General features: G+C 37.4%; 1 protein-coding gene across 4 annotated transcripts in view; it reads left to right on the top strand.

Annotated features, from left to right (window-relative positions):
- The window catches only part of Pfrx (6-phosphofructo-2-kinase/fructose-2,6-biphosphatase), a 512,820-nt gene that overhangs the window by 150,763 nt on the left and 345,975 nt on the right, over positions 1-16,082 (top strand). For all 4 annotated transcript variants that reach the window (XR_016549397.1, XR_016549395.1, XM_090404174.1 and 1 more), the window contains exon 6: positions 9,692-9,875. Coding sequence is in view for 2 of the 4 variants with exons in the window: in XM_090404174.1 (XP_090260300.1) it covers positions 9,692-9,875 (184 nt within the window). In the remaining 2 variants the exon portion in view is untranslated. The remainder of the gene's footprint in view (positions 1-9,691; positions 9,876-16,082) is intronic.

Here is a 16,082-nt window from a genome sequence, read left to right as displayed (position 1 = left end):
TCGCTAATCTCCTCAAACCACAGAAAATAAGAGTGACATTCAAACCTATAGAAACAATTCTTAAACTACTACGATCTCCAAAAGATACCCATCCTTTCTATAAGTATGCTGGAGTCTACAATATTCCATGCTCGTGTGGTTCAAGTTACATCGGCCAGACTTCGAGAGCCTTGAGATTAGACAGAAGGAACGCATTGGTTATGTTAAAAATAATAGACAAGACATATCAGGCTTGTCATCACATTTCTCCATAACAAACCATATCATTGAGTGACACAAAAGTTGTACCCCTTACATAGAAGAAGACTACCACTCTCGAATGTTTAAAGAAGCAGCTACTGTCGCACGCACTAGAGATAACTTTAACAGGAACCAAGGTTTAATACTTCCAAAGATATGGAAAACCCTAATTAGATCTCTGAACACAAGAAATCAACTTTAATGCTAACTATAGAATGTTCTTTAGCAACAACTAGTAAATCATGTACACGTGATACGTGTATTATTCACGTTCAATGCTATTTTAGTTTGTAACTATAATTTTGAGAATTTACAGTTAAGATCTATTTTGATATGTTTTAACCTCAATGCTTGTACGCTGACGATGCCAACAGCTTAAGTTTGGTGAAACTAGTCGGTATTAAAATACTTATCTGTTTATATTTGTATTCTGTTGTCTGCTCAGTTTTTATATTGTTTATGAATAATTCTGGTTTGGATCTGTTTTCTTATTGAGATTCTCATAAATTTGGTCTTTCTTTGCATTTAAATGAAGGTTAAAATCTTTACCTTCTTCAATTAATTGCAATAATTTGATTATATTGAAACCAGGCTATATTGGGAAGAAATACAAAAATGCACCTATATTTTGAAAAATGAAAGGATTCAAAGTTTTCAACAAAGGATTCAACTCCTGGATTCAAAGTTTTCAAAGATAGAATAACTACTGTTTTGTAGTAATGCATAAGGTGATTACATGACAAAACCAATGTTTATTAACTGATCCTCAATTCCTCATGTTATGAAAGATTAAAATATGCACTTATTTTATTTTGTGTAAAACATTTAAGCATTACGTGCAATGAAGTTTATGTACGATTTGTAATTTTTATAATTTTATACTATGTATTTGTTTCATAGATTATGTTTTCTCAACTTACATGAATTGGACATAGCAGCAACAACAACATGAATTACTTGAATTAAATAAAAATATTTTTTTGTTGGATATTTCATTGTTGTTTATATAATTAAAAAAAAAAAAAATTTCGGAACATAACTCTACTTTTTCTATGTGATCTGAGTCTCGCATAGCACGATTTATATAACGCAGCATTTCTGTTGAACCTGACATATCTGCGTTATGAGAGGGTTACCTGTGTTTACTCTCTATATACTGTTTGTCATTAAATTGGCTCTGTATGTTATATACAGATGAATGCTATATATAAAGGGGGTGCTTAATGGTCAAAGCTGTATAACTGAGAGGAGACCTCCACATAGCCTTTAAAGGAATGCGGAGAACTGACCAGGGCTTCTGACCTAATGTCCATTCCTCACCTTCTCGTGGTGCACCCTGTTGGGTATCTACCTAGATACTGAACGAACGAGGAAGGGCTGGTAATTTGGGATTTAGCCGACCAAATTGTATTTTTATTGGCTTAAACCAATGTACAAAATGATGGTACAACATGACAAAATTTCATGCCGGCTGGGGCATCGCCCGGTTAAACAAGACCCCCATTGGGTTAATAAATGCTAAAGATACCAAGCTATTTTAAACCTGGTTTTACTCCATTTCCCAAGTAAGCAAACAGACAAACAAGTCAAGTTTGTGCCTGCAAGTGTTGCAAGTCTAGCTGACCCTGCACGTAGTGCAAGACCAAGGCAACTCATGGTCTTGGTTGCAAGTCTAGCCGACCCTGCACGTAGTGCAAGACCAAGGCAACTCATGGTAAAAGTAGAATAAGCTCTGATCACTATTCTTAATATTTACCCTTAATGCAAAGCCTGTAGCTTATTCTACTTTTACCATGAGTTGCCTTGGTCTTGCACTACGTGCAGGGTCAGCTAGACTTGCAATACTTGCAGGCGCAAACTTGACTTGTTTGTTTGTTTGCTTACTTGGGAAATGGAGTAAAACCAGGTTTAAAATAGCTTGGTATCTTTAACATTTATTATACCCAAGATAAAATACTTTCTACGTTTATATCTCCTCCTGAAAGGTCTCCATTGTTTTCGCTAGGGCGAACAGCGAAAAGTCAGCTACTGGAACAAATCTGAAAGCACACCCCAACTCAACATCACCAAAGTTAAAGATCGGTACTATCAATATAAGAAGCCTGACTGGCAAAGAAATGGAGCTAGCTGAGGAATTAGATAAGTACCAGATCGACATAATAGGGGTGACTGAAACAAATAAGACAGAAATTGGTGAGATCTTTCTGAGCAATAAATACAAAATGTTATATTCAGGCAATGACAATCAAGGAAAATAAGATGCAGCCATAGTATTCAACACAAATACGAGGCTAATCTTCTTGAATGGTAGGCAGTCTCAAGTAGAGTGATGTGGGCAAATATCTGAATGGGGAATTGGACAATGAGACTTATTTGTGCCTATGGTCTCACAGAAGGTTCTCCTAAGGTAGAAGTGGAGGAATTTTTTGATGCTTTAGAAAAAGCTACTGACACAACGAAGAAGGAAAAGTTGGTCCTTGTTGGGGATCTAAATAGCAGAGTAGGAAATGATTGTGAGACATACAAAAATATTTTGAGAAAATTTGGAGTAGAGAGCAAAGCTAATAATAATGGCAAATACCTGTTGGATTTCTGCTCAGGACATGGACTGGTTATTACTAACACTATGTTCCAACATAAAAATGTGCACAAATTCACATGGAGAGAAGAGGCAAGAAATAAGAAAGTCTCATTGACTATGTTATTGTTGATAATGATGTTTTCTCCCTAGTGCAGGACACCAGAGTGTACAGAGAATTTGAAATTGGAAGTGATCACTATTTAGTCTTGAGCAGGATAAAATTGAATTTCATATTGAAAAGAATAACATGTAAGAAAGTTTTAAAGCGAATAAAAGTTGAGCAGCTCTCAGATGTGAACCGTAGACTAAAATACACAAGGATTATTGAAGAAAAAATGAAAGAATTTGAGAACAGGAACCAAATCTTGGAGATTCAGTGGCAAGCCTTGAAGACAACCCTGATTGAATCAGCTAGACAGGCATATGGTGAGGTAGTCTGCAAGGATAGAAAAATCAGAACTCCATGGTGGACACAGGAAGTTAAAGAGGCAGTTAAGGAAAAGAAGAAAGCATATCAAAGATTCCTGGCAAATAAGTCAGCTTGTGTTCTTAGAATACAGAGACAAATGTAAGAAAGCTAAACACTGTGTAAAAGTAGCCAAACAAAAGTTATGGAAGGACTTTGGCAAGAACATAGAAAATAAATATCAAGAAGCCATCAGAGGCTTGAAATGTTAAACTTGATATATTGTATGCCCTCTCTCATAAAGTTTTAATTATGCCTATCATTTGCAATGGATCGTGATGTGAAGCAGCATTTAAAAATCTTCCTGTTGTGTGGTAGGTTTTCTGTATACGGAAAAGGATAACTTTTTTTTGCATTGTTTACTTTGAGAAGGATGTCAAAGAATGGTAATTTTTTTGTGTTGTTCTAGTTCAAGGGTGAATTTTATATTGGGATTTTTGAAAAGTATTACTGATCACTTTAAATTCTTTTTTCAGTGCCTGTTCACTGGAGCAGATCTTCATTGCCCTGTTTTTTAGGGTATTGATGACGTTTTCGTGTTGGGTGGTGGTAGGAGTTTGTGTATATATTGGCCAGTATGTGTCGGTTTCTGGTAAACAGTGAAGGAATGATTGCCAGAGGGGAGACGTGTTACACATGTATCTAGAAATATGTGTTATGTTTTTCAATCTCGGTTGTGAACTGTATATGTTTGTTTCTCTAAATCACTTAGGGAATTGAAACAACGTAGATCCGAATATAAATTAAATAATACTTTAATAGATATTTCCGATATTTCGGCAATGTCACATTGCCATTTTCTAAAGGAACTTACAAAAAGGCAGGTGCACGCAGGCACTAACAATACAGTAACTGAGAATGAAGATATGAAGCTATCGTTCTCCTAGAAGTCCTGATGGTGCCCTCTGGCAGGCTAAGTAGGCGTTCTTGGCCGTTGGGCTGAAGGTCTGCTGATGTATGCCTCCCAAATTTGGGGCAGTCGCATACAACCAAATTTGTTGAGGTTTGGAGAGTTTCTTAGGGCAGAGGCTGATTCCATAAATAATCTTTCGAATTTATAATTGCTCCGGTGTATTATTGTTGCTTTCCTCCACCGTATTCTGTGGCGAGTATCCAGAGCATGGTCTGCAAGACCAGAATGGCTATACTTGTAAAACCGGATGTAGTCCTTGTGTTCAGAGATTCTGATATTCACTGTCCTGTCTGTTTGGCCAAAGTACGACAGTTTACAACTGCAAGGACCTGGTATACACCAGGTAGGTCTAGGGGAAGTGGTTGGTCTTTGGTAGAGCGGATAAGGGATGCCAATTTTCTGTAAGGCCTGTAACAGGAGGTGAGGTCATGTTTTTTTAGAATTTTGGTAATTTTTTCTGAGATGCCTCGGATGTAGGGAATGGTGATGGATTTAGAGTAATCTTTTTTGTGGAGGGGGGGAGGAGGGGGGCTGTGGTTTGTAGGTTTTAATATTTTTTGGATTTTTTTTTTTGGGGGGGGGTAGCCATTGGCTGAGAAAGTGTTGAGGTTGTGATTTAGTTCAGTGTTAAGGGCTATGTCGTTAGAACAGATTAGTTTAGCCCTGTTGTATAGTGTTTTTACCACTCCATATTGTTGTGAGGGGGGTGGGTGGGATTGTTGGTGGATGTATCTGCCTGTATCAGTGGGTTTTCTGTAAACTGAGAAAACCAAAGTTCCATCAGGCTGGCGGGTGACTAGCGTGTCTAGGAAAGGGAGGCAGTTGTTTTCCTCTTTTTCCAGGGTGAACTTGATTCTGGCGTGTTGGTTGTTTAAGTGTGTAAGGAAGGAGAGGAGTGTTTCAGAGCCATGTGGCCAAATAGTGAACACATCATCAACGTAGCGAAGCCATATGGTTGGTTTTTGTGGGGCAGAGGCTAAGGCTTTTTTCTCAAAGGTCTCCATAAAGAAATTGGCCAAGGGTGGGGAGATTGGTGAGCAACGCCTACTTAGCCCGCCAGAGGGCACCATCAGGACTTCTAGGAGAACGATAGCTTCATATCTTCATTCTCAGTTACTGTATTGTTAGTGCCTGTGTGCACTTGCCTTTTTTGTAAGTTCCTTTAGAAAATGGCAATGTGACATTGCCGAAATATCGAAAATATCTATTAAAGTATTATTTAATTTATATTCGGATCTACGTTGTTTCAATTCCCTAAGTGATTTAGAAATGCATAACCAACGTATAAGCCTGTCTACGAGTATATGTTTGTGTTACTTGTTTAGGTGGCTGAGGAATGTGTTTAGTGTGTGGTGGCCATGAGACCAGATCGCGAAAACATCGTCAACGTATCTAAGCCAGACTTTGGGTTTTAAAGGGGGTGGAACCTAAAGCAAGTTGTTCAAAATGTTCCATATAAAAGTTAGCAATAGGGGAGGATAATGGTGAGTCCATGGCTGTGCCTTCTTTTTGTAGGTAGAAAGCGTTTTGCCATACAAAATAACCAGAATGTAATACATGCGCAAAGAGTGCCGTGATATCTGGAGGAAATTTGTTCTGTGAAAGAAAGATTGTGTCATTGATTGGTACATTCGTAAAGAGGGCGGAGACGTCAAAACTGACTATTGTTCGCCCACCGATTAGAGATCCTTTGACACTTCTGCACGTCAGAAAAAGGAGAATCCATTCCAATAATAGGGTAATCAGTCCGTATTGTGGGATGAGTTGTTTATTATTACAGGTCAAAAAATTAACTTCTCTTTTATGATTCTAGTAGCAAGGCTTATACGTTGGTCATACATAACTGGTAATTAGTTTATGGAATTAACAACGCATATAAAGTATATTAATTAATTAAGTTTTTGTGGGGCAGAGTTGAAGGCTTTCTCTTCAAAGGTCTCCATAAACTCCAAAAGTCTTAAACTCCGCCCCAGAAAAACCCACTATTTGGCTTCGTTACGTGGATGATGTATTTGCTATTTGGCCACATGGCTCAGACACACTCCACTCCTTCCTAACACACTTAAACAACCAACGATATAAATCTATCACCATCACCTACATCACCTAGAGTCCGGTTCACCTTAGAAAAAGAGGAAACAACACCCTCCCCTTCCTAGACACTTTAATCACTCACCAACTTGATGGATCTTTGGTTTTCTCTGTTTACAGAAAACTCACCCATACTGGCAGATACATTCACCAGCAATTCCCCCCCCCCACCTCACAACAATATGGGGTTATAAAAACACTATATAACAGGGCAAAATTAATCTGCTCAGATGACAAGGCCCTAACTACTGAAGTAAACCACATCCTCAACACTTTCTTAGCCAATGGCTATAACCCCAAAAAATACTAAAACCTGTAAACCACAATTCTCCCCCCCCCCCCCTCCACAATAAAGATTACCAAATCTATCACCATCACCTACATCCAGGGCACCTCTGAGAAAATAACCAATATCCTCAAAAAATATGACCTTATTTCTTGTTACAGACCATATAAAAAGTTGGCATCCCTTATCCACTCTACCAAAGACCAACCACAAGGGACCTGGTGTATACCAGGTCCCTTGCAGCTGCAAATTGTCCTACTTTGGCCAAACAGGCAGAACAGCAAATATCAGGATTTCAGAACACAAAGACTACATCCGGTTTCACCAGTACAGCTGCTCTGGGCTGGCAGACCATGCCTTAGATACCCACCATAAAATTCATTGGAAGAAAACAAAAATAATTCATCGCATCAAGTTTAAATACGAAAGATTATTCAAGGAATCATCAGCAGCTTTAAAAAACCTAACCTCAACAAATTTGGGTGCATGAAACTATCCCAAATTTGGGAGACTTACATTATGAGAACTTCAGCCCAACTGCCAAGACAACCAAATTAGCCCGCCAGAGGGCACCATTAGGACTATAGGAACAATATTAGTTTCTTGCTTTCTTCCTCATTTGCTTTTGTTAGTGCCTGCGTGCACATACCATATCTTTATGACAGTCCACTGACATTTATCCCAATTTACCCCATATTATCATTTCCTTTCTCTGTTGATTACCACTGAGTGGTACCTTTTTAAAATGCAATCCATCACTTGTATATAATATTATCCAACCCTTGAATTCATCCCAGCATTAACAATCTGACTCTTTTCTGCTCACGCTGTTCTAATAACATACTATTTATGATTTTCACTTGACATCTTAACTTGTCATACTGGGCAATACACTGCTTACCTTTCCTACCTTTGTTCTAGCTCTCTCTCTCTCCAGTTGATTTACACCAAATCCAGTTAAATGCAATCTATCCCTTTTGTACAATTCTATTCATCCCTCAGATTTATTTCACACATTAACAAACTGCATTCCTTTCAAGTCATATAGCTCTTCCAACATAACCATTTGCTGATTTTTTGCTTTCTCAGCTCATTTTAATATCTGGGTGACATACTGCTGTCTTTCACTCTCCTAAATAATCTTCTAATAACCATCCTCATGTTTTCTCTCTCTGTCTGACCACATCATTTGTTCTCACAATCAGCATCACTAATACTCTCACTTATTTACTCCTGATATCCAAAGTATCAATCACCCTGTTATCCTCCCGTCTGGAAAACAACCCTGTGCACCTTCTTATTCACCACATTTTTAATAACACTATCTCCTCACAGCACTATTATTTATCACTTTTTTCTCCTTTAACTTCCATTCTGTTCTATCACACCCTTTCATTCATATCTTCCAATCTTCTAATCCTCACATACTTCATTTCTTAATTAAATCATTTTCAAGTCTTGAATTCAGTTCATTTAACACTGTCTTGCATTCCAGCAATCATATTTTTTCATTTTCATATTGTCAAACACTTTTATGCTTCTTATTGCATTCTTCCCTTGGTTTAGCATATGCTTCTCCTTTCATGCAGTGATATCTTGCAGTCCATCAAAATACTACTTTTCTGCAGATTAAACCTTATTTCTTTTGTTAACCTTCTCCACGTTTGCATCTTCTACATTCCCTCATGCATGGCAAAAAGGTATATCAACTCCCATATTATGGGAGTTATCTGACATCTGACTTTTTCTGTCATCTGATTTTCACAGCTGGATTTATTTACCAGTTTACAAGTGAGGTATGATATATAACTGCATTAGTTTTCAAGGTCTTGGACAGATTCATATTATTTTATTTATTTATTTTTCAACATGATCAATGCAATTTCATATCATATCATGTCAGTTTTGCTAAACAGTGGAACAGCATATGTGTCCATGATATCAAAGAATACTGCCTGCTAACATCATAATCAAGTTTAGGTGAGAGGAATTCTCCTTACTTAAACTTATTGAAAAATCTTTGACGTGCCTTGATCAAGGATCTAATAAAAGTCAGAATTCAACATTAGTTGATTGAGCCACTCGTGCAAATTAGATGTGAGATTTCAATCAGTTATGTGAAATGAATTATGAAATTTATATGTAGCTTTCAGGTTCCTTGTGTATTCCTGTGGAAATTATGTTTGCATCCATGGCACACTAGGCTTTTCAAAGAAAGACTGTTCTAAGTTCATTTCTGGTTACATACTACAGGAACTTTTTCTGAACCTTTCTTTGACCAGTTCCTGAGTTAGGTGATTTCTCTCTCCCTCATGAGCATATAGAGTTCCCCCACTTTCAGAGACTTAGATTTTTAATCCACATCTCAAAAAAGTTAACTGTAAAACTTGTGCTATTACAGAAAATAACATGAGTTGGGATTTAGAGCCACAAGATGGCAGCAATTGTCTGCTGATTTTCTCTCTCTCTCTCTCTCTCTCTCTCTCTCTCCTCCTTTTGGGCTCACTGTCAGTGAATGTTTGAGGAATGGAGACTGGTTGTCTTAGTCCTCAAGAAAGTTAAAATGAAAGGAACTTCTGCCTGTTCTCACTGGGGAATAAAAGTCATTAGAAGGTATATAGCTTTCAAAACTGAAAGTTAATTGCTGTTAAAGTAAATAAATTAGTTTGGTACTATACATTTTTAGATAAAAATTACTTGTAATTAATTTGCACTTGTAAAAAGCTTTTGTAGTTTATTGAAATTATACTGTATTTACATGTTTTCCTTCCTGTTGATTATTGCAAATACATAGTTCAGGATACAGAATCAGTAATAATTTAGCATTATGCATAATTATACATAATATCTTAAAAATTAAAAAAAAATTAAAATAGAAAAAAGCCTGTTTCAATTAATTTTTATTTTATTTTATTATTATTTTTTTTAAAGTTCACATTTTCAATCAAATGGAAAAGTACAAATCAGTCTACTTCTCCAGAATATTGCACCTATGAAAGTATACAAAATATTTTTGTTTACTTCCTATATTTTTTTATTAAGAATATTATCAAAAATCTTGTCCACAAGAATGAAACTACAATTATGAATTTGTGTTTTATGTATATGTTACAGGAAGTCAAAATTCACAGTCCTGACTATAAGGATAGTAACAAAGAAGAAGCACTCAGGGACTTCATTCAGAGAATTGAACATTATAAACTTGCATATCAGACATTGGATGAAGAAAAAGAGAATGACTATTCTTTTATGAAAATATTTAATGCTGGAGAAAAAGTCTTAGTTCATAGACATCAAGGTTGAGTATTTTTGGAAAATTGCTAATTTTTGAAAAGAAAATATTTCTTCAATCATCTTATATTTCATGTTTTTCTTTTATCTTTCATTTGGCTCGAAAGTTAGTGTGTATTCTTGAAAGCACAGATTGAAGTGTAGAGAACTGAGAAATAAACTGTTACAGGATTGATTGATAATTAAATACTTAAGGAATTGACAGCGTATACTAGAAATATAAATTAATCAACTTTAATATATACTTTCCAATATTTCGGCAATGTCACGTTGGCATCTTCATGGGAACTTAAGATAAGGACATGTGCACGCAAGTACTACATAACAGCAAATGAGAAATGAAGTGAGGAAGCTACCATTTTCCTAAAGCCCTGATGGTGCCCTCTGGCGGGCTATATTAGGTGTTCTTGGCCTTTGGGCTGAAATTCTTCTGAAGTATGTTTCCCGAATTAGGGGCAGTCTCATGCATCCAAATTTCTTGAGGTTTGGCATGTTCCTAAGGGCTGAGGCCAATTCCATGAATAGTCTTTAATATTTGAACTTGCTGCGGTTTTACTGTGGCTTTCTGCCACCTTATTCTGTGGTAAGTATCTAGAGCATGGTCTTGGAAGCCCAGAGTGGCTGTACTGGTGAAATCGGATGTAGTCCTTGTGTTCTGAGATTCTGATATTTGCTGTCCTGCCTGTTTGGCCAAAGGAGGACAATTTACAGCTGCAAGGGACCTGGTATACATCAGGTAGGTCTAGGGGAAGTGGTTGGTCTTTAGTGGAGCAGATATGGGATGCCAATTTTTTATACGATCTGTAACAAGAGGTCAAGTCATGTTTTTTTAGGATTTTGTTGATTTTTTCCGAGGTGCCTCGGATGTAGGGAATGATGATGGATTTAGAGTAATTTTTTTTGTGAAGGGGAAGGTGGGTTGTGGATAACTGGTTTTAGTATTTTTTTGGGGGGGGGATGGCCATTGACTGAGAGAGTGTTAAGGATGTGATTTAGTTCAGTGGTTAGGGCTTTGTCATTTGATCAGATTAGTTTAGCCCTGCTGAATAATGTCTTAATAACTTCATATTGTTGTGAGGGGGAGGGGGGATTGTTGGTAAATGTATCTGCCTGTATGGGTGGGTTTTCTATAAACTGAGAAAACCAAGGTTCCATCAGGTTAGCAGGTGACTAGTATATCTAGGAAGGGGAGGCTATTGTTTTCCTCTTTTTCCAGGGTGAATTTGATTCTAGGGTGTTGGTTGTTTAAATGTTTTAAGAAGGATAGGAGTGTATCCAGGCCATGTGGCCAAATAGCGAACACATCATCAGCGTAGTGAAGCCATATGGTAGGTTTTTGTGGGACAGAGTTTTAGGCTTTCTCTTCAAAAGTCTCCATAAAGAATTTGGCCAAGGGTGGGAAAAGTTGAGAACCTATGGCTGTTCCCTCTATCTGTTTGTAGAATTTTTCCTGCCAAACGAAATAGCCCGAGTTCATTGTGAACTGAAATAGGGTTGAGATATCGGGAGGAAATTTAGCTTGGATTAGCTCTAAGGTTTCTTTGAGGGGGACATTTGTGAATAAGGAGGAGACGTCAAAACTGACCATTATGTCATTATGTTGGAGTTTAAGGTTTTCTATACTGGCTTTGAAGTGGGCTGAGTTTTTTTTATGTGTCATGGTGTGTTGCCAGTATAGTGTGAGAGTGCTTTGGCTAAATATTTAGCTAGTTTGTAAGTGGGGGAATCAATGCCATCCAGTATGGGACATAATGGCACATTTTCTTTATGTATTTTTGGGAGCCCGCATATACGGGGGGGGGGGGTCTAGAGTTATATTGTTTTAGTCTGTTAGTAATCTCCACAGGCCAAGAAGTGACCTTCTTAAGCAGCCTATGGAGTTTTCTAATTTGTGAGTTGGTGGGATTGTATTCAGTGAGGAGGTAAGTAGCTCGATCTAATAGTAAAGCATTAAACTTACCTGTGTAGTCAGTATGATTGAGTACCACAGTGGCGTTCCCCTTATCTGCTTTGGTGATAACTATTTCTTTGTTTTTCTTCATTTCCTGTAGAGACTTGTATTCACTATTGGACACGTTGGTTTTTTGTGGTCTTGCTTTTTGTGAGAACACAGGCTACATCCCATTTAATATCGTTGGCGATGTGGATTGGAAGGTGGCGAATCCCGCGTTCAATCTAGATCATTAATTCCTCAGCCGGTAATTTCCTAGGAGCAATGGTGAAGTTGTGACCACGTGACAGAGCGTTGAGTGCTTCAGGCGTCAAGATAACTGAAGAAAGGTTAACTACAGTTAATTACAAATCAACACTGTAGTTGACCTTTCTTCAGTTATCTTGAAGCCTGAAGCACTCAGCGTTCTGTCACATGGTCACAACTTCACCATTGCTCCCAGGAAATTATTGGCCGAGGAATTAATGATCCAGATTGAATGTGGGATTCGCCACCTTCCAAACCACATCGCCAACGATATTAAATGAGATGTAGCCTGTGTTCTCACAAAAGCAAGACCACAAAAAACCAATATGTCCAATAGTGAATACAAGTCTCTACAGGAAATGAAGAAAAACAAAGAAATAGTTATCACCAACACAGATAAGAGGAACGCCACGGTTGGTACTCAATCATACTGACTACACAGGTAAGCTTAATGCTTTACTATTAGATCGAGCTACTTATTTCCCCATTGAATACAATCCCACCAACTGACAAATTAGAAAACTCCATTGACTCCTTAAGAAAGTCACTTCTTGGCCTGTGGAGATTACTAACAAACTAAAACCATATAACTCTAGACCCCCTCGTATATATGGGCTCCCAAAAATACATAAAGAAAATGTGCCATTACGTCCCATAGTGGATGGCATTGATTCCCCCACTTACAAACTAGCTAAATATTTAGCCAAAGCACTCTCACATTATACTGGCAACACACCATGACACATAAAAAAAAAACTCAGCCCACTTTAAAGCCAGTATAGAAAACCTTACACTTCAACATAATGGTCAGTTTTGACGTTCAAATAAACCTTAGAGCTAATCCAAGCTAAATTGACCTCCTGATATCTCAATCCTATTTCAGTTCACAATGAGCTCAGGCTATTTCGTTTGGCAGAAAGAAGTCTATAAACAGATAGAGTGGATGGCCATGGATGGGTTCACCACTTTCCCCACCCTTGGCAAATTTCTTTATGGAATCTTTTGAAGAGAAAGCCTTAAACTCTGTCCCACAAAAAACCTACCATATGGTTTCGCTAAGTTGATGATGTGTTCGCTATTTGGCCACATGGCCTGGATACACTCCTCTCCTTCTTAACACACTTAAACAACCAACACCCTGGAAAAAGAGGAAAACAATAGCCTCCCCTTCCTAGACACATTAGTCACCTCGCCAACCTGATGGAACCTTGGGTTTCTCAGTTTATAGTAAACCCACCCATACAGGCAGATACATTCACCAACAATACTCCCCCCCCCCCTCCTTCACAACAATATGGAGTTATTAAGACACTATTCAGCAGGGCTAAAGTAATCTGTTCAAATGACAAAGCCCTTAACACTTTCTCAGCCAATGACTATCCCCCCCCCCCCCCCCAAAATACTAAAATCAGTTATCCACAACCCACCTCCCCATTCACAATAAAGATTACTCAAAATCCATCATCATTCCCTACATCCAAGGCACCTCGGAAAAAATCAACAAAATCCAAAAAAAATATGACTTGACCTCTTGTTACAGACCGTATAAAAAATTGGCATTCCTTATCAGCTCCACTAAAGACCAGCCACTTCCCCTAGACCTACCTGGTGTATATCAGGTCCCTTGCAGCTGTAAATTGTCCTACTTTGGCCAAACAGGTGGACAGCAAATATCAGAATCTCAGAACACAAGTACTACATCCGATTTCACCAGTACAGCCACTCAGGGAAGAAAGCCACAGTAATACACAGCAGCAAGTTCAAATATGAAAGACTATTCATGGAATCAGCTCAGCCCTTAGGAACATGCCAAACTTCAACAAATTTGGATGCATGAAACTGTCCCAAATTTGGGAAACATACATCAGAAGAATTTCAGGCCAAGAACACCTAATATAGCCCGCCAGGGGGCACCATCTGGACTTCGTTTCTCATTTGCTGCTATGTAGTACTTGCGTGCATGTGTCCTTATCTTAAGTTCCCATTAAGATGGCAACACGACGTTGCTGAAATATTGGAAAATATACACCTAAACCTCTTTTTACGCGAATTGGGATATCAAAAATATTTTTTTTACGTGATTTTTATTCACTTTTACGCGACCAACCTAAAGTCTAAGTTAGGAAAAAATCCATAATTCAAGAAAATTCTGAGAATTTTGTAGTATTGCATTCTCGTTTCAATTAAGAAAATTCTAAATTCTTACGAATTTCATTTATTGGGAATTCCCCGAATTGCATAATTGACTGTTCATAAAAAAGCAGTTTGAATTCGGTGTTTGAGTAGACAACACAGTTACCGCATTTTTTGCATTTGCATTTTTTAAGTGAAATCAAAATAAAAATCATGTTATAAAATTAATAATTTTGCCAAGAAATAATAAATGGTAAGCTGTATGTAATTTTCAAACTTTCATTTTTTCATTAACCGAAGATTTTATTCCAGCCCTCACATGATGTTGCTGATAGCAAAAAAAAAAAAAAAAAGGAAAGCCATTTCATTGGATGTAAAAATTCAAATTTTAGGTCGTCTTCAAACTGCAGAAGGTACGACGGCTGTGGGTAAGCATTTTGGAGTCCATGAATCAACTGTCAGATCTATAAAGAAAAATGAAGAGGCTATTAGAAAAGCGGTATGTTCTGGTACAAAATCGAGTGCAAAATTATCATCATACACAAGAGATGTTGTTCTAGAAAAGGCCGGGAAAGCTTTAGTGATGTGGATAGAAGATAATGCACAAAAAAGAATGCCAGTTGACGGAAATTCCATCAGCAATCAGCATTGAGATTTTATGAACAGATTAAAAAACTGCAACCAGATACTTCATCTCAATAGAGGAAAAAATATGAATTTCATGTAAGCAATGGTTGGTTGGCTAAGTTTATTAAAAGACATGCTCTTCATAATATAAAAATTAAAGGTGAAATGGCTTCTGCTGATGAAACAGCTGCTAAAGCATTTCCACAAAAACTTGCTAAAATAATTGAAGATGGACGTTACAGTCGTGAACAAGTTGGGAATATGGACGAAACCGGCCTTTTCTGGAAAAAAGTGCCAAACAGAACTTACGTATCAAAAATGCAAAAAACTGTTGTTAGGTTCAAAGCAGCAAAGGATCACATAACACTCCTATTTTGTTCGAATGCTTTAGGAGATCGAATGTTAAAGCTACTGCTCATAAATCGATCATTAAGACCACGGCCAATGAAAGGCTTAGATTTTCAAAAATTGCCAGTTCATTGGATGGCCAACAAAAAAGCTTGGGTGACCATTGGTATTTTCACTGAGTGGTTCCACAAACATTTTGTGCCAGAAGTTAGACGCTATTTGAATGACAAGGGTCTTGAATTTAAAGTGTTTTTGATTCTTGATATAACATTCTTGATAGAACAACCAAATGTGGAATTATTTTTTCTGCTGCCCAATACCACATCATTGCTACAACCTCTAGATCAGGGTATAATTGCAACTTTTAAAACATATTATGTCAGACGAACATTTCAGTACGTTTTGAACAAGCTAATGATGATGAAACGCCAGTTATGGATGTGTGGAAAAAATTTTCAATAATGGATTGTATTGATCAGGTTCGATTATCGTTATCAGAATTAAGACCAGAAACTATGAATGCATGCTGGAAAGCTATTTGGCTTGCATGTGTTAAAGAGAATGCTCCTGTTCCCTTCAATCATACCGCAGAATTCCCCAATATAATAAGTTTGGCATGTGAAATTGGATGAGAAGGATTCAATGATCTTACGTCGGCAGATATCGAAGAATTGTTAATTGATAAACCTCTTAGCGAAGACGAAATAGTGGAGATTGTTTCTGAGACTCCTGAAAGTGAAGAAGTTAATGATAATGATCAATATAATCTACTTTTACTGCTGATATAATTAAAGAAGGTGTTAAACTGGCCAATAATTTAGGCAATTAATTTGCCCGACATGATCCAAATGAAGAATGTGCTGGGAAGTTTTCACGTGAGCTTAAGTTGTTAATGTCTTCATACAGAGA

Source organism: Typopeltis vanoorti, chromosome 2 (assembly GCF_054136105.1).
Source record: "Typopeltis vanoorti isolate ZY-2024b chromosome 2, IOZ_Tvanoo_1.0, whole genome shotgun sequence".
NCBI lineage: Eukaryota > Metazoa > Arthropoda > Arachnida > Uropygi > Thelyphonidae > Typopeltis > Typopeltis vanoorti.
This window is presented reverse-complemented; position numbering and strand designations above follow the sequence as displayed.